At 53.6% G+C, this 25,804-nt stretch overlaps 1 protein-coding gene across 2 annotated transcripts in view; it reads left to right on the top strand.

Moving 5' to 3' along the window:
• Positions 1 to 25,568, top strand: part of ADAMTS14 (ADAM metallopeptidase with thrombospondin type 1 motif 14) — a 95,504-nt gene extending 69,936 nt beyond the window's left edge. For both annotated transcript variants that reach the window (XM_070364598.1, XM_070364597.1), the window contains exons 10-22: positions 1,103 to 1,216; positions 2,742 to 2,890; positions 4,807 to 4,982; positions 7,385 to 7,518; positions 7,898 to 8,021; positions 8,959 to 9,039; positions 13,299 to 13,462; positions 14,904 to 15,072; positions 15,531 to 15,663; positions 17,653 to 17,860; positions 21,441 to 21,570; positions 21,690 to 21,800; positions 23,537 to 25,568. In XM_070364598.1, the coding sequence (XP_070220699.1) occupies positions 1,103 to 1,216; positions 2,742 to 2,890; positions 4,807 to 4,982; positions 7,385 to 7,518; positions 7,898 to 8,021; positions 8,959 to 9,039; positions 13,299 to 13,462; positions 14,904 to 15,072; positions 15,531 to 15,663; positions 17,653 to 17,860; positions 21,441 to 21,570; positions 21,690 to 21,800; positions 23,537 to 24,006 (2,163 nt within the window). In that variant the 3' untranslated portion in view covers positions 24,007 to 25,568. The remainder of the gene's footprint in view (positions 1 to 1,102; positions 1,217 to 2,741; positions 2,891 to 4,806; positions 4,983 to 7,384; positions 7,519 to 7,897; positions 8,022 to 8,958; positions 9,040 to 13,298; positions 13,463 to 14,903; positions 15,073 to 15,530; positions 15,664 to 17,652; positions 17,861 to 21,440; positions 21,571 to 21,689; positions 21,801 to 23,536) is intronic.
• Positions 25,569 to 25,804: the final 236 nt, after the last annotated feature.

Below are 25,804 nucleotides of genomic sequence, written 5' to 3'. Positions count from 1 at the left end.
ATCTCTCCAGGGGGTCAGTTGCATGCTCCCTCCATCCTCTGCCCTGTGCCTGAGATGATAGATACAAGGGAGCAGAACTCCGTCCTCCCCTGCAGGACAAGGCAGGGAGAGCCTGGAGCCTGGAATCAGCTGAGCCCCCCAGGGGAGAATCAAACAGCCACTGAGCAGGGCCCAGGCAGAGGCTCAGAGAAGGGGACATCCCAGGACAAGGGGGATGTCCCAAGGGGTGAGGCCTTGGTGCCTAGAGTACGTCATACCTCCCACATCCAGGAACGTAGCCCCCTCCTCATCTCTGCAGGACCTGAAGGCCCTGTGTGTGGCAATCTTGTGCCCGGCCCAGGCAACACTGGAACACCTGGTCTCCGCTTTGAGGATGGAGCAGCAGCTGGGAAATGGGATTTCAATGCCCAGAGGCTGTGTGTGTGTAGGACATAAGTTTGGCTGGCAGGGGATTATAGAGAAAAGGAGATTGAGGCTTCCCTAGACAATGTGAAATATAAGGTTACCAGCCTTATATGAGGAAATGGCAACCCCCTCCAGTATTCCTGCCTGGGAAATCCCATGGACAAAGGAGTCTGGCAGGCTATATAGTCCATGGGATTGCAAGAATTGGACATGACTTAGCGACTAAACTACCGCCCCAACCTTATATAAGAGGGAGATGGGAGTCCTAACGTTTTCTGGGTGCTGCAGGGTCTGGGCTAGACTGGCAGCTCCCTCCAAGCCCCCGACAGGCACAGAGCTTAGGGGGCATCAGCAGACCCAGCCTCATCACAGCCTCAAACCCTGGTCCCTGCTCAGCGACAGAGTGGCCTCTGCAAGACAAGAATGGAGGCCTTGGAGGGGAGAGCAGAGGCGTGTGAGCTGTGGCTGGCACCTTCTTCTCGGTGGGGTTGCTGGAGGCCACTGGCACTTGGGGTGGAGTTGAGCTGGTGGACGTGTGGGGCTCTGGTTGGATGGGCCCCTCCTGCCTCCCTGGCAGTATTTGGCCCAGCGCCCACCCACACCCTGCCCCCTCTCTGTCACTGTCGGTTCCCCTGGACAACTTGCCAGAGCTGGAGGGCCAGTCCAGCCCGGTGACCCCGTCCCCCTTGCCGCACAGTTCAGGACCTTCGAGGCCTGCAGGCAGCTGTGGTGCAGCCACCCCGACAACCCGTACTTCTGCAAGACCAAGAAGGGGCCCCCGCTGGATGGGACTGAGTGCGCGCCAGGCAAGGTAGCTGTGGGCTGGGGCTGCAGGCGGAGCGCCTTCCTGGGTGCCGGCCCCTAGGGGGACCTGCCCTCTGCCCAGTGTGGATGTGAGTGCATGGTGGCCAGGGCAGGGTGGGAGTGTGGGACAAGAGTGAGCCTTGCGTGCAGGCAGATGGGTGTGGAGTCCTCACATGAACTCTCACACACCCCCTCTCCTCCCCGGGACCACAGTCTTTGGCTTCTACAGAGAGCAGGTTTGGCCTTGTCTCATATGCGTCAGCAGGCACATTTACTCCCATTTTACAGATGAGGAGACTGAGGCCGAGGCTGGTTAGGGAACTTGTGGAGGTCAAACAGAGGGTGATTAGCGGGGGGCGGGGGGGGCTTGTTCAGGGGTCCCCGGGTCTGAGAGTCTTGAGCTGAGTTCTGAAACCCCACCTCTGCTCTATCGCTGGCCCTGCCTCTCCCCGCAGCTCTCTGTGGTGACCTTGGGCCAGCTCTGTGTCATCCTCTGACCAAGCACGTCCCTCTCTTCGGCTTCTTGTGAAGTTAGGAGTCCTGTCAAAGCAAATGAGGGCGCTGGGAAGAAGCAGGGTGCTCCCCCCACCAGCCTGTCGTCTGCCCTTCACCCTCGGCCCTCAGCATACTCACATCTGTAAATGGTCTGTCCCTTCACAGATAGGTGGAGCTTCTTTTAAAAATCTCTATCCCTACAGAGTCTGACTCAGTCCGGGGGTGAAGCTGAGACATCCGGAGTTTTAAAAGTTCCCCTAGTGACTCTGAGGCTGAGAAACACTGAGTTCTCTCTTGCAAATGGCCTGGACAGCTTTACTGTATTTCTTACCTATGGTCCTACAGGAGGAGGGAAGGGAGTTAACCTGGGCTGAGCTCTCCTTTGTGCCTGGTCTTGTGCTGAGGCCTTTGTGCGTGTGGTTGCCTTCAGTTCTGAGAACAGTCCCATTTACCAGGCAAGTACACTGAGGTTCAGCGAGGTGAAGCTCTTCCAAAGCCACACACAGCTAGTAATGGCCAAGCCAGGATTCAAACCTGGGCTTCTTGGACTTGAGGCATACACCCTCCACTGTGTGGCTGGACCTCCCGGGTAGCTGGCTTCCCTCCTATGAACATACCTGCTTGGAGTCCCAGATGGTGATTTTGAGGTCCAGAGCCAAGATCAACTGTAGATTGTGTGGGAAGATTATGTCTTCTCTCCCTTATCAGCTCTTTGTGCCTCTGGGGGTGGTAAATCAAATAATTGCAGCTCCTGTCATTGTTATTATATCACCTGCTGTTATTGAAGGGCTGTATGTGAGTGCTCACAACAACCCTGTGGGCGAGTGCTCTTATCCCCATTGTCCAGCTGAGGAGTGGGCTCTGAAAGGGATAATCTTTGCTGAGGGTCATTCAGCTCACAGTAGGCACTGGATTCCGTGTGACCCTGAGGCTGGTGCTCTTAGCATTCCTTTCTCTGGGCTCACCCACGGTACCCAGTTGGGCACTTTCTATGGCAGTGGCTCCAGGATGACCTCACACTCTCTGCTCCATCCCAGTGGTGCTTCAAAGGTCACTGCATCTGGAAGTCGCCGGAGCAGACTTATGGCCAGGACGGAGGCTGGAGCTCCTGGACCAAGTTCGGGTCGTGTTCACGGTCCTGTGGGGGCGGGGTTCGATCCCGTAGCCGGAGCTGTGACAATCCCCCGTGAGTGCACTTGGCTGAGGTGGGCAGGGCAGGGGCCTGAGGGGCTTGGAGGGGGAGACACTGGGGGGCAGGGCCCAAGAAAGAAGGTCCCCTGCAGGTGGCTACATATTCCAGTGGATGAGGACCCAAAATTGTTGTGGGCACCAAATCACTTCCACCTCGGTCAGACATCTCCCATTGGGTCTGACATCTGAGGACAGGTCTGAGCCGGTGATTCTCAATATCTCATGTGCAGAGAGTCTGGGTGGGCCCAAGGCTTGGTCAGTTTAACAAGCCCTTCTGTGACCCCGATCCTCCAGCTAAACTTTGAAAAAACACTGTTCACTAGCCATGTTTTAGGAGAATAAATTCCCCAAGTCTGTTTCCTACTACATGAAGCAAAACTTCCTTCAGTTTTTCTTATCTCTTTCTAATGTCAAACCCTTTCCTTACCTTCCCCCGCCCCCGATTTTTCAGCATTCTGGGGGAGCAATCTATTTCTCCCTTTTATCCTCTCCATGGGGTTCCCCTCCCTTGGTTTTGGTACCTCTGAGCACCAGCTCTTTATGGCCTCCATCTCCCGAGCTGATGTAGCCTGCTTAGAACAGCTTCATGGGAGCTGGGGGCTGGCCCAGTCTGGCCCTGTGGGTCCGCTGGTCCCAGGAACCAGGGATGCAGAACCTCTGTGGGGCAGGGCCAGCCTAGCCCTCACAGCAATGAGAGATGTGATGGGGACCTCAGAACGGCAGGGTCCTAGGATCACAGAGGCTCAGTGGTGGTCATCTTCTCTCCAGCATCTCCAGGAGTAGTCCTTCCTACTCTGCTGCGTGTATACCTCCAGGGATGGGACTCTCAGTGCCTCCTGTTCCCATGTCAGATGGCCGTACTGACCCTTTACGAGCAGGAGCCAAAGAGAACAGCCTTGTAACTTCAGCCTGTTGGGGGTATGAAAGCTGGGTTAGAGAAAAGGCCAGCGGTGCCCACTCTGGATAAACCACCTCCTGGTCATGACACATAGTTATTCCCTTGATCGAAGCTCCTGTTTATTGAACTGCTCTGAAATAACTATTTTTATTTTATGAGGCTTAAATGAAATATTATGTGTACTCTCCCCAGCACAGTTTAAGCGCTAATGAAGGACGGCCTCTGTTCTAATTACTCCGGGGTACGGACTGCTTTCTCTGCGCCAGGTGGGGTGCTCAGCACTCCTGTGCTTAAGCCCACATAACCCTCCCAGCACCTCTGTACAGAGTTACAGGAGCCCCATTCACTTGAATACTTTGTACCTGTAATCTAACCGAATCCTTTTTAATTTAATGGGGACGAGTACAGATTGCTTAAGGATACCTTTTTAAACTTTATTCTTCACAGACACACCAGGAGGTAGATAAAATAAGAGGTGTTATGGTCCCTCCTTGAAAGGGGAAATTAAGGCATAACAGGACTTGGGCGTAGATTCAGCTAGATCTTTTGACTCCAAACCCAAGTCTCTTTTACCTCTCCTTAGTTTATGGTGATATTAAATGGAAGTGGATGCAAATGAGAGCAGCGGAGTCCTGTGTTGGGGGCCTACTGTGCGTCAGGCCTGTGTAGCGGGTGAAAGAATACACAAAGATGAGTCAGACTGATTTCTCTTCCAGCCCAGCTGGAGCGGTTAGTCTTTCCCTCTTGTCTTCCTCCTCTCCACCCCGTCTCTTGCCCCGTTTCTTTCATTCTGTCTTCTTCCGATCACAGAAACACTCAAATAGGTGGCATATGCCTGAAGGGACCAAAAGACTGAGCTCAGCAGCCCTCACAGTGGGGTCCCCCCTAACTTCCAAGTTAGTGGGGCCCCTTTTTATGCTCCTCTAAAGGGCTGAGCCACGCAGGTGGCTGTGGGAAAGCCTGCCACCCGTCCAGCCTTTCCAGCCAGCACAGTCTCTTTATGCCTGTCCCAGCCCAGCTTACGGAGGCCGCATGTGCTCTGGGCCCATGTTCCAGTACCAGATCTGCAACATCGAGGAGTGTCCGGGGCCCTACGAGGACTTCCGGGCCCAGCAGTGTGCCAAGCGCAGCTCCTACTACATCCACCAGAACGCCAAGCACAGCTGGATCCCCTATGAGCCGGACGATGGTGAGTGGGGCTCTGTTCCCTCCACCTCCCGCCCCATGGCCTTGGGCCTCTGCTGGGTCCTTATCTTCCCAGACAGGGCCTTCCTTGCCTGGCCCACCAGTGAAGGTGGAGGGACAGTGGCGGCACCCAGAGGGGCATTGCAGTTGGCAGGTTTGCCCTATGCCTTTGTGCAGACCTTTGCACTGTATACATTGGGGGCCCACCATCGTCACGAAAATCATCCTGGATTTGAATTCTTATGCTGTGTCCTGGCTGATGCGAGGGCAATGTCTTGAGCAGGGGTCACTTGGCCCAGAAGTACCATTGAGGCCGGCGGCAGTGCTGGTGGCGGGGCGGGTGCTTTCAAACATGTCCTGCCATGGGCGGAAGGCCCAGATGCAGGCATTCCTCGCTTTGCATCACCAGAGTCCAGAGAAGCTCAGTGCTATTACCGACCATGTTTTTAGGTTTGTACTGATTGTACTACTGTTTCAGGCGTTAATGAAAATGATTGGAAAGTCAGGTCAATGGGACCTGTGGGATCCTCCCACTGAGCCCCTCCAAACTGCCCCTGGACACAGGCCGTGGGACTCATGCAGAGGGTCAGAATTTTGGGGCTAAGCCAGTGCCTGTCTATATTGGAGCTTTTTCAGTGATGTCTCTTGTAGTGGCAGAGGATGAGATGGTTAGATAGCATCACTGACTCAACGGGCATGAATTTGAGCAAACTGAGAAAGAGTGAAGGACAGGGAAGCCTGGTGTGCTGCAGTCCATGGAATCTCAAGGAATCGGACATGACTTAGTGATTGAACAACAATAACTCTTGGCTCAGAGAGAAGCCAGTGAAGGGCTGGGACTCACGCCAGCTTAGTGTCTTCAGGCTGGAAGGATCTTCAGCTGTCCTCTGAATCTCCCTTGCTTGGCTAGCCTCTCCATGGTCCTTCCACAACCTGATGCTCACCCCCTACTACCCAGCCCTCAGCCTCAGGCAGTGCTGATCAGAATGGCCTTTGCTCTCCCTAACCCAGGGCTTCCCTCTCATAGCCCTGTTTTCAAATCACCATTGCAAGACCCTCTGTTCTTCAGCTCTCATTTAGAATGAGAGTCTTCAAGTTGGAAGGGACCTCAGAGGGCCTGTGTGTTGCCCGCCAGAGCACAGACCCCTCCGGGACATGCTTGCAGGGAGTGTCTCTTCCCTGCTTAGACTCCCCCTAGTCTGGGGAGCTCACCACCTCCATGCCACTGTTGGCTGGCTTTCAGGGCTGCCTGGAAACCCACTTGCTTGAGGTATACTGGTCAGGGTCTTGCCTTTCTTTGGGAGGGTGAAAGCTCCCTACCCCTTGGCCCCTGGCCCAGGTCCCACTGAAAGTATGGCTGCTCCTGTGTGTGAGATCCAAAATGATACTGGATGTTGGGACTCTAGACTCAAGTCCTGAGTGCTGGGACATGATGTCACTGGGCAACAGGGACCTTAGGGTTGAGGAGCCAGGAGCCAGATGGTTCCTGACAAATTTTGCTTTGGAAGCTTTGCAGATCCATCCAGAACCCACACAGGCAACTCACACGGGGTGGAGAAGGGCTGCAAGGTCAATGGGACAGTTGGACTTTGGGTTTTCCCAGGACTTTTACACAAATTCCAGGAAGTTAGCTAAACTCCAGTCTCCCCTTTTCTAAGAAACACAGCAAATGTTTATATGTTCTCCGGAACCTACTTTTATAGGACATTAATAGCCTAGACAGAGAACATTTGATTGTTAAAACTAGAAAGGACCTCTGGAAAGGATCTCCTTCCTTCCGTCACTGCTGCTCCATTTTGTAAGCCCAAACCCAGACCACTGTTCACGGACATATTGAGGTTCACTGTCATATGTGTGACTGGTGATGTGTATGTAGAGATCAAAGCAGACTCTGGCCCAAACCAGACAGCCTGGGTTAGAATCCTGGCTCTGCCACTTCCTGGGTGGCTGAGTGGCCATGAGCAAATTCCTTAACCTCTTTGGTCCTTGGTTTCCTCCTCTGTAATGCTAGAACCTACTTCCTGGGGAGTATTGAGAGGTTTAAATTAGCTAATTCACAAAAAAGCATTTAAAGTTGTACATCAAGAATGTATAAAGGTTTGGCACATAGTTAGCTTTCATTAAGTGTTGGCTAATTGTTGTTATTGTTTTATCACTTGCTGTTTCTTAACAGCGTGATGTGGCATTTTACTGATGGGGGTAATAAATAAGGAACTGAGGTTCAGAGAGGTCAGATAAGTTACCCAAAGTTACATGGCTCCTAAGTGCCATAGCAGGGATCTTATGCCCAGCTCCACCCCAGAGCTGGCCCCTGGGACTTCCTGTTCCGGCCACGTGCTAGTGTCGGGCTAGGCCAGCCCACTTTCTTCGAGCCCAGCCGGCTCAGTGTGTTCCGTTTCCCCACAGATGCCCAGAAGTGTGAACTGATCTGCCAGTCAGAGGACACAGGGGACGTGGTCTTCATGAACCAGGTGGTCCATGATGGGACTCGCTGCAGCTACCGGGACCTGTACAGTGTCTGTGCCCGCGGCGAGTGTGTGGTAGGTGGCCCCCTCTGGACCACCCGCCCCCTGCCTGCCCCAGGAGACTGGAGGGCTACAGCGCCTCCCCCTCCTTCTGTTCCCTGGGAAGACAGGCATCACCTCACCTTCCCTACCCATGACACCTCTTGTCCTCAGCATAACTCTGGGATGCTGGAAAGGGGTCACTGCCCAGCCGCATTCAAGGAGAGAGGCGTGGCTAGGTTTCAGAGCTTGACTGTGTCACATAGCATGTTTGTGGCAGAGTCCCGTCCAGGAATGCCTCTCAGTCTACGGTCCTTTCATGTCTGGGGACTGGAGAGGGGGCCAGGGGCTGCCGACCGCATGTGGCAATGCGGGTGTGGAAGCCTCCTTTTGCTGACCCCATCTCTGACTTTAGCCCGTCGGCTGTGACAAGGAAGTGGGGTCCATGAAGGCAGATGACAAGTGTGGGGTCTGTGGCGGCGACAACTCCCACTGCAGGACTGTGAAGGGGACACTGGGCAAGGCCTCCAAGCAGGCAGGTGAGCAGGTGGGGTTGGCGGATGACCAGGAGCAGTGGGGTTCTGGTCCAGCCAGGGCCCTAGAGAATGAGCCATCCCTAGTTGAGCCCTTTCCTGCTGAGCCAGGCCACAGTTCAGGCAGGGAGAGGGGGCCCTGGAGCCTCTGCCCTGACTGTGGTCCCTCACCATCCAGGTGTGCTGTGCCTGCGCTTGGGCTCAGGAGCTCAGAAGCATTTCCAGCTCAGCACTGTGGGTCATAGGAACTAAGCTTGGCCTTGGCCTGTTGCTGGGAGTGAGGGTGAGATAGGTCTAAAGATGAGGCCCAGGCTGGACTAGCAATTTTCCTTTTCATCCTCATCTTTTACCTTGTTTTTTCGTTTGTTGTTTTTTTAACTGAAGTGCTTCCTGCTTTGAACTCCTGGTTAAGTTCTTGACTTCTCTCCATACCTCTATTGAAAAGGGCCAGATATTAGTCCTTTACACTTTAGTTTGAATTAGATTCATTTCCCCTTTGGGAGTATTTCAGCTTTGCCTCGTCTCTCCTTGTTGGGGGAAAGTTGATGGTTCTGAGAAAGGTTAGTTTTCAGGCATTGGATTGGGAGGATCATGGGGACCGCCTAATGCTGGATCTTCATGGCTTGTTTCATCTAAATCCCTACAGTGGCTTTAAGTATGAGAAGAAAGGGGAGAGGGGAACCTCAGGAGAGAAGAGGAGGGTCAAGACAGTGGGAAATAGTAGCAAGTGACACACACACTGAATCCATAGTTTTTATAGAGCATTTTAAGCTATGTAACTGTGAACTTCTCAGCACTTTGTAAAGAAGGGCCTGTTCCTATTTACAGATAAGGAGACTGAGCTTCCAGGGTGCCTGTGAGGAGCAGGGGTGATGGGAGATGCTGGGCGTGGTGCTCCCAGCTCAGGATGCTCATGATTTTTCTGGAACCTCTTCTGTGGCAGGAGCTCTCAAGCTGGTGCAGATCCCAGCAGGTGCCAGGCACATCCAGATTGAGGAGCTGGAGAAGGTCCCCCACCACATTGGTGAGTACGGGGTGCTAGGTGATGGGCAGCCAGCCCCTGGGACCTGCCCGCAGGTGTGGGGGAGCTGGGAGAACGGAAGAGAAGATTCTAATGTAGGGGACATTTCTTGAATTTGAATAATGTGAGAGAATGCTTTTTTGTTGATTGATTTTTCATTTGTGTTGAATTGGAAAAAGGCTCCATGCTTCAGATTTCAGAAGGTATGAAAGGGGATCCAGGGGACATTCCTTCCACCCTCTACCCCAGAAGCACTTTCCTTCCCCAGGGGCAACCACTGTTCATTTCTTGTGCACATAGGTACCTTTTAAAGGTAACCCATTTCCATAGAATGTATTAGTTAACGTTTGCTGTATAATACATCATCCCCGAACTTAGCAGCTTCATGCAGCAAGTGTTTATTAGCATCAGTTCTGTGGATCCCCGATTTGGGCTGGGTTCAGCTGGGTGCTTCTTCTAACTCATCCTCCTGGAAACTCACTCACCCAAGTGCAGTCAGCTGGTGGGTCTGTAGGGACCTGGTTGGTACTGGCTGTCAGCTGGGGTGACAGGGTCATGTCCCCAGCTGGCTAGCCTGGGATTATGCACGTGGGATCTGTTGCATGGTCCTCAGGAGTGGCAAGAGCAGGCAAACCCCGATGTGCAAGCCCATTTCAGGTCTCTGCTTGCGTCCTGCTTTCTCATGTCCGAGTGGTCTAAACAAGCCCCATGGCCAAACCCAGATTCAAGAGGTAGAAGCAGAGTATCTCCTAATGGGAGATGTGGTGCATCACAGTGCAAAGGGGTGAACCAACAGGAATAGGAGGAATTTGTGGCTGTTTTTGCAGTCTACCAGAGGGACCCTTCAATTATTCTTATTATAATGATGCTTAAACACATAATCTCTAAGCTGGATGCCTACCCTTTATACATGCAGCAGTTATACAGCTATAAAACCAAGACATCAAAAATGACAGCCCCCCAAATCAATCAGTAGAATTAAAATTAAGCCCATAAGTGTAAGAAGGGGAGATTTTTGTGTGTTTCTTTGCTTCATTCTGTTTTTGCTGAAACTAAAATTGGCATCAAAAAATGAGCATGTGCAGAATAGGCAAATCCATAGAGACAGGAAGTAGGTTGATGGTTGTCAGGGGCTGGAGAGAGGGGAAAATGGTGTGAGTGACTACAAATGGGTCTCAGATTTCTTTCAGGGGTGATGAAATGTTCTGGAATTAGATAGTGGTGGTGATTACACAGTCACAGAATCGCACCCTTTAAAAGGCAGAGTTGTATTCAATGTGAATTTTATCTCGATTGAAAGCACATTAGTATGGTTTGGAGCAGGCTCCTGGTGAGCAGGGGGGCAGAAGGCTGCTGCCCACACGCTGGGCAGTGCTGGGTTCCCCACACTTGTCTATGTTCAGACTCCTTACAGAGGGTGCGTGGTTGTGATGGCCCTGGGCCATGGCCTGCCCAGAGCCCCCTCTTACCTACTACAGCCACCAACTCTCACTGCTTGTTACCAGCTCATCATGAACACAAACACAAAATGTAACATCTCTGGGAAAGTTCATATATTACAAAAATGCCAACAGTCGTGTTTTTAGGTTATTATTAAAATAATAGAAAACATTTAAAAGGTCTCCTGGGGAACTTGCACTCTCTGTGCATCTACATTAGCCCAGCTGTAGAAATTCCTCACCTGGTCTGGAAGGCACCTGAGTGGAGTTGAAGTAGGCAGAAGGGGAAACTGAGGCCCTAAGTGGGTTATGGGCGATTTGTGCACCCTCATTCACCTGCAGGATGAGCCAGTCTGGACCTTGGTGTCCGATCTCCCAGCCGCGTGCCTCTGCCAGCCACACCTCTGGCTGTGAGATGGGAGGGCTTTGGCTGCACCATCTCCCTGCACAGCTGCCTGTCTGGCTCTGGGGAATTGTGCCAGCACAGGGGCTGGGGAGGGACAGGGGCAGGGAGAGAAGGTCATTTGCCCTTGAAAGAAGGTGGTTACAAATACTTCTCTTACTGCAGCCCTACGGATGATTCCATACTATCAGCAGCCCCTTGGGCTGCCTGTCCAGCTCCTTCCATCCATCCCTACCCTGTGCAGATGTCTAGCCTTCCCAGGGAGCTAGCTCGATGGGCTTGTAGGTAGCAGACGGGCTTCTGTGGAGGTTGGGGTAGAGGCTTGTGGGATGAGTCCCTGAGGGTTAGAGCTCTCCAGGAGCTTGTGTGGGAAGGAAGCAGAACTGAGACCTGTCGTTGGCACAGATTGTGTGACTATTATGTGTGTGAGATCCACAGCAACCCTGGTAAAAGTGTGCAGAATATACATGTGTGAGTGTGTGCGCATGTGCCCGTGTGTGCACATGTGTGCTGACAGGGTGTGTGCTCTCTGGAGAAGCCTGGGACAGGTGGCCGCCTTGGCAGTGAAGGCCAAGGCCCTGTCCAAACACGTCTGGCACTCCTGGAATTTAGGGGCATGGACTCTGAAAGGAAGTGAAGGGAGAGAAGCCGTGCTTGTAGCACCCACTGTGTGTGGGGCTGGAAGCTGGCACTCTTCATTTGCTGGAGCCTCATGACAACCTTCTTTTTACCCCATTTTGCAGTTGAGGAAACTGAGGCCCTGAGAGGTTAAGAGAATTGCTGGAAATATGGAGCAGGTCAGTCGTAGGGCCTGGGCTCAGAGCTGGTAGGACTTGGATGGTGGATTCCAGCACCCCCTGGAATGTGGGGTGTACAGCCAGAGACTGGGGGACAGCAGTAGCCGTGAGCTATGGGGACAGACAAGGGCCCTGCCTAAGGCGATGCTTGGCGCTAGCCTGGAGGGTCTGGCCATTCTGGAGCTGGGCCAGATGAGGTTGTCGGGGGTAGGGGCATCTCTCCTCCTGCTCACTAAAGAGGCTGGCCCTCCTGAGAACTGGACCATCAGCCTCTGCATGTCCAGGACACACCCCTGCCCATCTGGGAGCCTCTGATTCCCCATCTGGATTAATAACAGCACCAACCTCAGAATGCATGTGAGGATTGCACTTTGGCAGTGAGCAGAGTGACCAGCCTGTGGTTGGTGCCCTGTATCCCTGGCTCTTATGTTATAATTACCCCAGGTGGGGACACCCCAGGGCTCCAGAGCCTTTGTCCTCCCCACCTGGCTGGGGGCTCGGGTCCCAGGGTTCAGCCCTTCTCTGACCCCTGGTGCTTCCAGGGTGAATAAGGCTGTGAATCGGGGCCTTTGCTGGGGTGTCTGCAGCCTACACACCTCCTGCCCGCCAGCCTGTTCCAGTTGTAGGCTGTGAGTTACTCACTGGCTGGGACTGTAAGGGGTAGACGTTTACAGATATTTTTTTTATCCACCCACTCTGTGCTCAGCCCTGTTGTGGGCCAGGGACACCGAGGTAGAGGAGATATCCTGACAGGCTGTGGGAGAGACAGGGTGTCTGTAATTGCAACTATAACTCAGACGCCGCTTTGATGCCAGTAGTAGTGCCTACCATTTATTATGTGCCAACTGCATGCCATGCACACAGCCTCGTTCTTTACATATATGAACTTTAATTGTCCCAAGAGCCTCTTGGCAGGGTAGGTGAGCGTGGGATACTGTGATTATCCTCAAAGGGCATTCAAAATTTATACATGGTGAAACTGAGGCAGCACAAGGACTCTGAGTAATTTTCCCAGATCAGTCTAACTCCAGAGCCTATACTCTTAGCCTTTATGCTCTGCTATAGAGGTTGTTTGGAGAAGGAAATGGCAACCCACTCCAGTATTCTTGCCTAGAGAATCCCGTGGTCAGAGGAGCCTGGTGGGCTGCTGTTCATAGGGTTGCACAGAGTCGGACACGACTGAACTGACTTAGCATGCATGCATGCATTGGAGAAGGAAATGGCAACCCACTCCAGTGTTCTTGCCTCGAGAATCCCAGGGACAGAGGAGCCTGGTGAGCTGCCGTCTATGGGGTTGCACAGAGTCAGACATGACTGAAGCGACTTAGTGGCGGCAGCAGCATAGAGGTTACTGTGCTGAGCCTTAAATGTGGGTGGAGATCTGTCAGGCAGGAAGAAGGGGAGACCAGGGGAGAGGAATGGTGTGCACCATTCCAGAGGCAGGGGTGCTGCCAGGGGGCAGTGGCACGACCCATCTGACTGGGGAAAGGCTCAGGTGGGGACAGAGTGACAGGTAGGCAAGAGCCCCGAGGGACCCGTGGGGACGGCCTTGAAGCCCCGAGGTGTGGCTCATGCTCCTGTGGAGGGGAATAGAAATCTGTGTGACCCTCTCCCCATGGCCAGCGGTGAAGAACCAGGTCACAGGCAGCTTCATCCTCAACCCCAAGGGCAAGGAAGCCACGAGCCGGACCTTCACCGCAATGGGCCTGGAGTGGGAGTACGTGGTGGAGGATGCCAAGGAGAGCCTCAAAACCAGTGGCCCCCTGCCCGAAGCCGTCACTGTCCTGGTGAGCCCTCGCCCGCATGGTGGCCCCTGCCCACTCACCTTGCTGCCCCAGCCCAGTCCCCTAACCCCCTGTCTCTGCTGCTGAGCCAACACTCCTGTTCCTGTTTAGGTGTCTTTGGGAGCCTGGACAAGGCCAAGATGCCCTTCATACTTCCAGGCTGGTAGGATGGGAAGTGAGAAGGGAAAAAGAAACTGTTGTCTCACTGTCCAGTCAGAGACACCCCTTCAGGGAGCCTGTCCTCCATAATGCAAGCTCAGAGATAGGGCCCAGGAGGGGCTGGAGGACCTGGGTTGGTTCCCCCTGTTATTCTGCCATCTTCTGGCGTCCACTTGCATTGTGACTTTGCCAGCAAGTGCGTCCAATGGCCTGTGGCTCATGGGTGCTGTCTGACACTGCCAGCTACTGTCCCAGCTGGGGCCCACCTCTGCCCACACCTCCTCTTCCTAGACCATAAGCCAGAGCTTGTGGATCACGGATTGTTAACTTAGGAGACCAGGTCAGGAGAGCCTCTGTTGTCACTGACTGGTGACAGGGAGGCCCTGGACATGCTTTGTTTCTGGTGATACTCTCGCTGGTCAGGGAGGTCCTAGAGGACAGGGTCTGAAGCCAGTCGGTGTCAGTATATTAATTCAATCCAACATGTGCTTCCTGTTCACGCTATATTTACTGCCCACTCGTACACCTATGGCCAGTTGATTTCCAGCAAGAATACCAAGAATATTCAATGGGGAAAGAAGGATCTCTGCAACTAACAATGCTTGCATAATGGGATATCTACAGGCAGAAGAATGAAGTTGAACTCCTGCCTCACGCCGTCTACCAAAATCAGCTCACAATAGATCAAAGCCCCAAGAACAAGAGCTAAAGCCATAGAACTCTTGGAGAAAATAGAGGGATAAATCATGACCTTGGATTCCTAGATACGATACCAAAAGCATGAGCAATGAAAGAAAAAAAAAAAGAGAGAGATAAACTGGTCTTCATGGAAATTGAAAGCTTTTGTACATGAAAAGACATTTTCAGGAAAGTGAGAAGATTACCTGAACAGAATGGGGGAAAGTATTTGCAATCATATATCTGATAAGAATCTCTATCGTAGACCATCTTCTAGAGACAGGCAGTGTGAGTGCTCTCGTGAGCAGGACAGACCAGCAGACATGGTTCCTGCCCTTGTTGGAACTTAGGTGTGTGGGAGGGAGAATCACCAATGGGCACACAGGCTGTTCAGGCCAGGCACGCAGTAGGTGCTTGGCCTGAGTTTTCCTGTGGCTATGGGTCTGAAAGTCCTCCCCAGGCCATACTCGGTGCTACCCCCTCCTGGCTTCCACTGGTTCTGCTTCTGACCCCACATCCTCCCTGGTGACTCCTCCTCTCTGATCTCCCTATGCTGGCCTTGCTCCCCGCCCTCCAGTCCTGTGCCACCTCCTCCGTCTCCCCTCAGGTACTCCCCCCAGCTGAAAGTGGCCCCCGCAGCAGTCTGGCCTACAAGTACATCATCCACGAGGACCTGCTGCCCCTTATCGGGAGCAACAATGTGCTCCTGGAGGAGACAGACACCTACGAGTGGGCACTCAAGAGCTGGGCGCCCTGCACCAAGGCCTGCGGAGGAGGTACCAGCCTGCCTGACTGCAGCCCCCTTGTGGGGCAGCCCAGGGCCTCTCGGGAGAGGAGCAGGAGGGGTCAGGGGGCTGAAATTGTCTCCACTTACCGTGGCCCCAGCTCATGCCTCAGTTTCTCCATCAAGGTCGCTGGGGTGTGACAGCCTGCCTGGGCAGGGCCTTGGGGCTGGGCTGGGGGTGCTAGAGACAAGCCTGGGGCAGGGTCTCTGCCCTGCAAGGGCTCCCCCTCTGTGCGGAGAGGCTGTGGTGCAGAGCCACATCCCCACCTGCACTATGGCAGGGACACCTGAGATGGGCTGGTGGCTTCCTTAGAAAGTGACTTTGGGAGGAGATGTTGCACAGGCCCAGAGGGAGGTGGGACTCAGAGCTCACAGTCCCTGAGGCTCTGGGCCAGGATAGTGGGGGGCCTGGCAGAACTGAGCCCCCACAGCAGGCTGCCCTCCTTCCAGGGATCCAGTTCACCAAATACGGCTGCCGGCGCCGACGAGATCACCACATGGTCCAGCGGCACCTGTGCGACCACAGGAAGAGGCCCAAGCCGATCCGCCGGCGCTGCAACCAGCACCCATGCGCCCAGCCAGGGTGAGTGCTTCCGGGGGAGGGACGAGGTGGCTGAACACAAACGTCCCGCAGCCCTGACCTCAGGATGAGGGGTGCTCCTCCAGCACTGGAGCGTGGGGGCACACAGACCCTGCAGCAGGGACTCTGAGCAGAGAGTACCCACACACCAGACTCTGCCCATGGCCAGCACTGCCCTCCTTGCCTATCCATCCCCTCTGAGGTTTCTAGATTAGCTTTCACTCCCAGAAAGAGGAAGATGCTGCCTTTGTTCTGTCCCTCCCAGCATCCTTTTACAGGTGGGGAGGCTGAGGCCCGATCTGTGGACCCAGCTTTCTCTCCATGATCCAGGGGGTCCATGGAGGTGAAGAAGAGCTCAGTGCTTCCAGGGCCTAGGTTGGGGCATGTCCACCAGTTCCTCTGGCTAGTCATCTGGGGCCCAGGCACACGGCCTGGCCTGCCAGCTCCCAGCCACGGTCTAGCCCCTGATTGGGATTCCCTGGCTCTTTTGAGCACAGGGTCATGTTCTTGGGGGTATTTGGAGAAAAGAGAGGCTTTTTTTCTCTTCTCTTGGGGCTTAGGGGAGAAAAGAGCCGTGATTGGTGTAGGATCGAGATCTGGCCTCTGAGCCTGTTGCCCAGCACCCCCTCAGCCCCTAGCAGGCTTCTCTAGTGGCCCTCAGGCAGGGCCGAGGGTAGTGGGCTGGCAGGAAACCACAGAGAACCAAGTCCGCCCACCTGCCTCCCTGGAGTCCTCTCAGGGTTAGGGAGGGGATTCCGATTCATCCTTGCTGACCCATAGCAGCTCTGCTCCTGTAGGGCGGAGGGGCCTAGGGCCAGGGTGGGAGCTGGCGGCCGGTGCTCAAGCCTGCCATGGCCTCCCTGTGTCCAGCCCCAGGCCACGGTCCCCAGCCCCCTAGCCCTCCATGCTTTTCTTTGATGCGTTACTTTTTATTCCGGCCACTTTCCACACAGATACTGGTGGTCACAGAGTATGTGGGGCTAATGCCTTCATGACCCTCAGCAGGTCACCCACCAGAAACATGGCTTGTTTCTTCATGTGTTAAATGCCAGGTGAAGTTTGAGGGCTTTTTGTTTTGTTTTCTAAAGGAAGGGATTGGCTGAAACCCCTGGTTTACTAAACGGTGTCTCAGGAAATAGAGGAGTGGCATTTGGGGGCTGCCCTCCCTCCATCCTGCCACAGGGATCTTGCATTTTCTCTTTCTAGACAAGAGCGGTTTTGCTTTGGTCTAACTCTTCCAGAGGGCATCTGCTTAAGATGCCACTGGGAAGTTGCTCTGTGGCTAAAGCTAAAAGATGCTTGGAGACCACCAGCTTGGCTGATGAGCCAAAGCTCTGCAGGCACTGGCGGTGATGGTGACAGAGCCTACGTTTATGACACACCTGCTGTGTGCCAAGCACTCCACCACATGCTTTATGTATACATGTCCTTTAACTGTCCCGAGACCCCCCTGGAGGCTGGGGTACTTCTGCTTCTTTTGTGGCACACGGACTCTCTAGTTGCAGTGTGGGCTCCAGAGCTCATGAGCTCTGTGGTTTGCAGCACACGGGCTTAGTCACCCTGCAGCATGTGGGATTTTAGTCCCCCAACTAAAGATTGAACCCATGTCCCCTGCATTGGAAGGCAAAGTCTTAACCACTGGGCTTCCAGGAAAATCCAGAGTGTTGAAAGAATCCTGATGTAAAGGTGGGCTGACTGTGGCTTAGAGCGGTCAAGAGCTTGCAAGGTCCAAGGACCTGCAGGGTGGCAGAATTTAAATAGGTGTTATACCCGTTTTTTAGACGAGGAAACTGAGGAGGGAATAAGTGACCTTCCTAAGGCCGCACACCCGGTGGCTGCAGAGTCAGGTGGATGGCTTGGCCCCCAAGCATTCTGAAGCCCAGCCCTTCTCTCTGGCTCCTGCCTCCTGTGGTTCGGAGGGTGGGAGCAGCTCTGGGAGAAAGTATGCCGCAGTCCTGCCTTCCCTCTACCTTTCTCCCTGTCTGTCTCCAGGTGGGTGACGGAGGAGTGGGGCGCCTGCAGCCGGAGCTGTGGGAAGCTTGGGGTGCAGACTCGGGGGGTGCAGTGCCTGCTGCCCCTCACCAACGGTACTCACAAGGCCATGCCGGCCAAGGCCTGCCCCGGGGAGCGGCCTGAGGCCCGTCGGCCCTGCCTGCGCGTGCCCTGTCCACTCCAGTGGCGGACAGGAGCCTGGTCCCAGGTGAGCTGTTCTCAGACAGTACAAGGGGCTGGGCTAATAGGCACTTACCCTGGAAGTCCAGAAAGAGGTGGGTCTGGGAGGGGAGCTGCCGAGAGTTCTGGTTGTCCATGCAGGCAGAGTTTCTGGTTGAATTTCTCTCCCTGCATCTGATTTGATTTTTCTCAAAACTGAGTCCATCAGCTCCCATGTATGCTGGAACATGGGTTTGTTCTCGGCCTTTATATTATTCAGTATCTGCTTTGACCTTCACTGAGAGCTAGGAGGCCTGGGCTAATATCCCTGTGTTTTAGATATGCGAATTGAAGCACATTCTTTTTAGTATTTATTTTTATTTGGCTGTGCTGAGTCTCACCAGGATCCTCCATCTTCACTGTGGCCTGTGGGATCTAGTTCCCCGACCAGGGATAGAAGCTGGGCCCCCTGCATTGGGAGAACAGAATCGTAGCCACTGGACCAGTAGGGAAGTCCCTGAAGCACATTCTCGCATTCAGGAAGTATTTACTGAGTGCCAGCTACATTGCAGGCGCACTGTGCTAAGAATGCCTAGAACCCATTTCCAACAGACCCGATTCTTGTCCTTGGGGTGCTTACAGTCCAGTGAGGGAGACGTGAGACAAGTACCAGAGACAGAAGCATGCACCAGCTGCAGCTGGACCTGAGCAGAAGTAAACAGGATAACATATCAGGGAGGGCCTCTTTGAGGTGGTGACATTAGAGCTGTGACCTGAGGCATGAGCCACAGGAAGACCCCGAGGCAGGAACGACCTTGTTACATTCCAGAAACAGAAAGGGACTGGAGCTCAATAGGAGGGGCAGGGGTTGTAGGATGGCTTTGGAGAGGTGGGCAGGGGTCAGATGCTGCAGGGCTTTATGAGGAGTTAGTTATTCTGAGAGCAGTTAAAACCTTGAAAGTTTTAACATGTATCACAAGCTCTGGTTTCAGGTTTAAAGATCATTCTGGCAGCTCTGTAGCAAGTTCATTGTTGCGAGGTCAGCGAAAGAAAAGGGAGACGATAAGAAGGCTGTGGAATGGTCCAGGGACCACAGGGTCTTGTGTTTTCTTGAAAATTCACTGGGTTTGAGCTTTGAAGACATGACGTAGAGTGAAATGAGCCAGACACAAAATGACGAATACTGTGTGATTACTTAACGTGAGGTACCCATAACAGTGAAATCCATAGAGACAGAAAGTAGAAGGGTGATTGCCAGGGGGCTGGGGGAGAGGGGGTGGGAAGTTAATGTTTAATGGGTGCAGAGTTTCAGCTTGGGAAGAAGAATCAGTTCTGGAGCTGGGTGGTGAGGGTTTCACAATAGTGTAAATACACTCAATGCCCCTGAACCATGCACTTAAAAGTGGTCACAGTGTAAATTGTATGGTCTGTATATTTGACTATAATTTTTGAAACTTCAGCTGATCACAGAGATAAGCACAATAACGCCTATTATAATAGAAAAATATCAGGAAATATTATATATATATCTATCCATCCATAGGAAATTATACCGAAAAAACCCCCATGGTCTGTTCATGTAATAAAATACTATACAGCAAGAAAAATAAATAAACTTGAACTGTACTTATCAACATAGATAAACCTCAGAAAAATAGGTGAGAAAAAGCACTGACATATGAAGGACAAAAATACTTCCAATGGGGCTACCATTTATGTAGTTTAAAAAGACACAGCACCATATTTGAAAATATGCCAGAATGCTGATTTATTGACTTTGCTAGTGGGCTGTTTGAACAGGCGTTCATGACCAGCTTCCTCATACTTTTCTGTAGGCTTGAAGTAGTGCACGGTACAGAGTATTTGATTTTTATTGTTATTAATTTGGGGGGGTGCGCTGGGTCTTCGTTGCTGCATGCAGGCTTTCTCCAGTTGCGGAGAGCCGGGGCTGCGCTCTAGTTGTCGTGCACGAGCTTCTCATTGCGACGGCTTCTCTTGTTGCAGAGCACAGGCTCCAGGGCACGAGGGCTCAGTGGTTGCAGCTCTCAGGCTCTAGAGCTCAGTCTCAATAGTTGTGGCCCACGGGCTTAGTTGCTCTGAGGCGTGTGAGATCTTCCCGGACTAGGGATCAAACCCATGTCCCTTGCATCAGCAGGTGGATTCTTATCCACTGCCCACCAGAGAAGTCCAAAACAGAGTATCTTAAATAACTAAAAATCCCCACACAACCCATGCAGATTTTATATTCTTCTCCGTAACATATAGCTTTATTTGTTTGAATGTAAAACAGACAGATTGCTGGTCCATCAGGGACCCCTTACAGAGAACAGGTGACAGCTGGTGGAAGATCACTGGCCCTGTAAGACTGGCAGAAACATTCCAGAGCTATTGTGTTCTAACTCTTCATCCTGGGAAGATGAGCTGTCTTGGTCCCGTGGTTCTGTGTGGTGTGTGACCCCTGGGTCTCCCTGGGTCGTCACCTGCCCCCGTATGCGAAGTGGACCTTTGCAAGTCTTTCCCATCCCACTAGGAGAGGCTGTGCTCAGTGCTCGCAAAACCCAGTGACCTCAGGAGGCATGGGTTTGATCCCTGGTTGGGGGAGTTCTGCATGCCGTGTGGAGTGGCCAAAAGAAAGCCCCAAACAAACAAGCCCAGTGACTTGGTCACATGGGGCACCCTCCCTTGCTTTTCTTGAAGTGACCCTACCCATCTATTAGAGCATGGGGGGTCCAGGAGATGGTGTGTGTGGCGGTCCTCACCAATGGCCTTTTGCTCCTGGCACCCATGCCAGGACACTTTTGAGCATGTCTCTGCATGCTGAGTTTTGGAAAGCAAAGTCATTGAATGTCAGAGCTAGAGGGGTCTGTGGGGACCCCGACACCTAGCTCTCTTGGCTTAGCTGGTGTTACAGTCTGGGTTCCTGCATCCCCTTGACAAGGTATCATCAAGTGCATAGACCTGCCCCAGGTCCCTAGGACTGGTGGATGGCTACAGGGAGTGTGCAGGGTGATACACAAATTATTTGAGGACCCAGGTACAAACTAGACACAGTGGACATAAGCGGCAGTGCTGGAAGGGGGCCCCACAGGCCCCCTCCAGGAGGTGGGGAGGTTCAGGGGTTCTAAGATCAAGACAGTGGCTCTTTCCCACCTAGTTGAGGAATATTTGGGCTTCCCTGGTGGCTCAGATGGTAAAGAGTCTGCCTGCAATGTGGGACACCCGGATTCAATCCCTGGGTCAGGAAGATCCCCTGGAGGAGGGCATGGCAACCCACTCCAGTATTCTTGCCTGGAGAATTCCATGGACAGAGGAGCCTGGCGGGCTACAGTCCACAGGGTCACAAAGAGTCAGACATGACTGAGTGGCTAAGCAGCAGCAGCGGAGTATTTGAAGTTGCTGCACTGACCTGGAGAGGCTGTTGAGTGCAGTCCTTGTGCATCCTGGTCAAGGATCAAGTCAAGCAGAGGCTTGGCACCCTCCTCTGTACCCTTTCTGTCCTGCACATTGGCTGGGCTTCGGAGCTCACCGCCTCCTTCCTCTGTCTCTCTGCCCACCCCGGCCTGGCCCGCCCCCACCCTGCCCCTCCTCCCCCCCACCCTGTCCCCCCTCCCCCCCACCCTCCATGACAGTGCTCTGTCACCTGCGGAGAGGGCATCCAGCAGCGGCAGGTGGTGTGCCGGACCAACGCCAACAGTCTGGGGCAGTGTGAGGGGGCCAAGCCGGACACGGTCCAGGCCTGCAGCCTGCCCGCCTGCGGAGGTGAGCCGGGTAGGATGGGGGTTGGCCAGCTTCTCTGGCCTAGATCTGAGGCCCAGCCTGACTGGCTTCCCAGCCCACTGGTACCCCCAGTACTAGAGCTTCTTCCCCGCCCCTCCCAGGAAATCTCCAGAACTCCACAGTGAAAGCTGACGTCCGGGAACTTGTGACCCCAGAGGGGCAGTGGGTTCCACAGTCTGGGCCTCTGGATCCCATCAACAAGATATCATCCAGTAAGTATACCTCTGGACCGTATCCCTTTCCCAGCCTCCCAGTGTCTGGCATCACGAGCACGGGCCGTGCAGTGGAGCAGACCCAGCTTCCAGTCTGTTCGCGTGACCTTGGCTTCCTGAGGTGACTATCACCACCTCACAGCCTTGGATTCCTCAGCTGTGAGAGGGGGGTGATGCTTGTAATGGTCCATGGTTCCTTATCTGCTGTTCCAGAGTAATTGAAAGCTGCAAATGTCTCCCTGAATCTGGTGCAGACTCATTGGGCAGCAAAATCGGAACTGAACGGACAAGAAATTAGTTATTCTTTTGTTACAGAAACATTGACATATTTGGTTACAAGGTGACCCCTCAGGCCCACCGGGGGTGTTATATAATATGAATACGATGAAGATTACTTTTCTAACTTCCAAAGTTCTGAATTGTGAATCATATCTGGTTCCAAGGTTTGGGGATGGCAGTGGTAGTTCTGAGCTGTCTTTATACGGCTTTTGAGAGAATTAAATGATAACGTATGCACTCCTGCCTAGCTGCCAGCTAACATCAACAAAAACAGTAGCAGACATTTCTCTCTGCTTCATGATCCTAAGCCCGTCAGTTCACCCTCTCATCTTTCCATCTATCTGCCCGTCCATCCATCCATCTGCCTATCCATCTATTAATAAATATTAACCAAGAACCTACCAGGCTTTATGTTCTGTGCTCCTTCCTAGGCTTCTTCTCTATTTCCCTTTCTCACTGTCCCAAGGACCAGGGTCTGTACAGATGAGTAGCAGAAAGATCCCAGACCCTGACTCCTAATGAGAGGACCAGTTGGTTGGCTGTGTGACCTCGTGCACATCTGTGAACCTCTCTGAGCGCGGCAACCTGATCTGTAAAACAAAGGGGTCTGATTAAATGTCTTCAGGTTATCTCCTGGCTCGAGTCTTGCTGCTGCTCTGCTCCTATGCTGAGGCTCAAACGGTGCAAGCAAGCGGTGCAAGCGTCTGGTTTCCTTTCCTTTCACTCTGGGGAGCGAAGGGGAGCTCTCACTCTGGTCCTAGAATTCTGGCGCCATCTAGAGGCCACTTGTTTTCCATTTTCCCTAACATTTCTCGTTCCCCTTAGCCTGCACCCTACCTTTTCTCTCCTCGCTTTTTTCCCTTCCCCCTCCCTCTTCTTCCTTGTCCCCTCCCTCTCCCCTTCCTTCTCCTCCTTTTCTCTTTCCCTGGCAAAAATTAGTAGAAAGCTAAGCTCCTGACCTCACATTGTCTGGAAAGACCTACCTGAAGTTATCACAAAAATGCAAAAACCGTTTTTTGATGACATTTAAGCCAAAGCAAACAAAACTAATATGGTGAGCACCCCTCTATGCCAGAAACTTTTTAAATGCTATTTTCAATAATATTATTATTATTTGGTAAATGTCAGCATTATCTCCGTTTTTACAGAAGAAACTGAGGGTTGAAGAGTTTAAGGCCTCTCAGCTTTTAAGTGGTAGAGCCTTGAATGGAACCTAGATTTGCTTGATTCCACAGTTAGTGGTAAGGGGGCTTAGTGTTTCACATGCGTGCTGACTGGTGGCAGGACATTTAGGCTGCTTGTCACACTGCGTTACCAGCTGCCTGCTCCTGGCCGGAGTGGACCAGATTCCTCAGGGTTGACTGGGAGGTGGTGAGGGTGGGAGATGAAGGACTGAGTAGGCGGTGGGACCTGGTGGATGGGCACCTCCAGCATCAGTCTTTGTGCTGTGTGTGCAGTGGAGCTCTGCGTGCGGGACAGGTCCATCTTCTGCCAGACGGAAGAGCTCGATCGCTACTGCTCCATCCCCGGCTTCCACCGGCTGTGCTGCGAGTCCTGCACCAAGAAGACCTTGAGCCTAGACCCTGGCCTGGCCTCACCACCCCCCTTCTCCACTCCTGGGAGCCCCTTCTCAGCACCCGTGGCCCCTCCAGATGCTGTGGAGCCCTCTGTGGGGCCAACGGGATCAGAGCAGCGTCAGCGAGACCAACCCACACCGCTCCCAGGACCTCTGGGCACGAGCGCCCCCGTGACCCAAAGCTACTTTGCTCCCCAGAAACCAACCCCTACAGCATTCCGGGGCACTTCCCCGAGTGCCCCCTGGGGCTGGACCGGGGCCCCTACCCCAGCCTCTGAAAACAAAGGGCTGCTCAGGGAAGACCCGAAGCATCCAGGCACCAGCCTTCCCTCCACGGCCCCGGTGACATGAACCCGCCTCGCCCTTCCTGCCAGTCAAGTTTACAATCTCTGTGCTGCCCCGAGACCCCCGGCTCAGAGGACACACAGCAGGGCGGGGGCCTGCACGGACTGCCTTTTAAATTATTTGCCTTCATGTCGTTCTAGTTTGGGGCTGTGACACTTTTCACCCTGTGAAATGGGTGTATGAGGAAGAAAAAGATCAGGGAAAGTCCTAACCGGAGATACCTCAGCAAGCAGCCCAGGTGACCGAACCGAACCTCTCAGGGGCTCCTGTCTGTCTCTCCTGCAGGGACTGAGGGCCTGCTACCACCCCTCCCTCACCACCTGCCACCGGGCCCCACACTGGATCCATTTGCCAGGACTCGTGAGCACCCCGGTGGAGGCCCTGTCTACTGGGCCCCTCTGCCCAGAGAGGCAAAGCAGGACAGGGAAGGTGGAGGGAATACTCGCAGGTGGTCTAAGAGGAAGTGGGCTGGGGGAATTCAGCTACATGCCTAGGGTGGGTGGGAGGCAAGTTCATCTCGGACTCAGCTCTTTGTAGCAAGAGCTGCAGACAGCTCCTCCAGCCAAGGCCAAGAAGCAGAGTCCAGATGGAGTGTGCTGGCAGGACGGCAGTGTCGGTGGCCACCTCTGCACCTGCAGATGGCACGTCCTGTGACTTCCAGTGCCTCCAGGTTACAGATGGGCCTCCTAACCTCACCCCAGCCCCAACCCCTGAGAAGGGAGCTCTGGACAGCCTGGAGTATGTGTCCTCACCATCCAGGGGATTCCTAACTGGTGCTAGACCCCTGGCTGGACCAGGAATGGCAACTGTGGTCATCGCTTTGGTGCATGAAGGGAGCACAGCTGGAAGGTGACTTGGTGGAGCATGAGGAGTCGTGAGTTCTCAGACTAAGCCCCATCCGCTGTTGCCCTCTATCAAAGACCACTCCTGCTAGAGTCGGGGTCTTCTCTCACCTGGCTTAAGCTGGGCCAGAGGTGTATTTGTGGTGCTGGGTAGGGGTAGGAGGGTGACCAGACTCCAAGGCTGAGGACCAGAGTCCACCCATAGCCAGACTCTGGGGTTGACAAGGGCCAAGTGCCCCAGGGCAGGACGTGAGCCTCTGCCCCATGGAGACACTGGCCCACCGTGCTGTAGGGCCTCAGCTGTCCCCCGCCACGTTACCTCCAACGGCAGGTAACTTCCCTGGACCCTCTGGCTCTCTGGAAGCCACCCAATTCCCAGGACCTCTCCAGGGGTTCTCACTCTGAGGCATGCAGAGGGTCTCCCAGACCCCTCAGCAGGCCGTAAGGTGCTGGCCAGTTCTTCTGTTCCCAGGGCAAAGGGGCCATTCTGAGCCAGGCTAAAGGAATAGGGACAGTGGGCCCCGGCCTGAAACCCCCTGGAGAATGGAAGCCCTAGAGGGGCTCCCCAGGGGCCCTCTCCACCTGCTGCCTACCCCCTCCCAGGGCAGCTGGGACACACACAGAACCATTCCTGTGCGACCCAGCCCACCTGTATCAAGTGCCTTTGCGATCGAGATCTTTAAATTTTTATGTATTTATTAACACTGTCCTTGGTGTTTGTTTTGGACCCGAGAAAGTTGTGGTGTGTTTTTCTTTTTCTCTCCATTTTAGCAAAAAAGGGACAGCAAAGCCAGAGCTCTACTGTCCTTGGCTGGTAAGATGATTGGGGTTGCGGGTGGACAGGGAGGGGTCAGAGCCACAGGAAGACTTGGCCCCCAGCCTCCTCACCTTGGTCACACTTGTTCTGGGGTTCCTCTGAACATCACCTTGGTGGAGAGGCAAGAGCAGGGCTGGGGGCCTGG

This window comes from Bos mutus, chromosome 28 (genome assembly GCF_027580195.1).
Source record: "Bos mutus isolate GX-2022 chromosome 28, NWIPB_WYAK_1.1, whole genome shotgun sequence".
Lineage (NCBI taxonomy): Eukaryota > Metazoa > Chordata > Mammalia > Artiodactyla > Bovidae > Bos > Bos mutus.
This window is presented reverse-complemented; position numbering and strand designations above follow the sequence as displayed.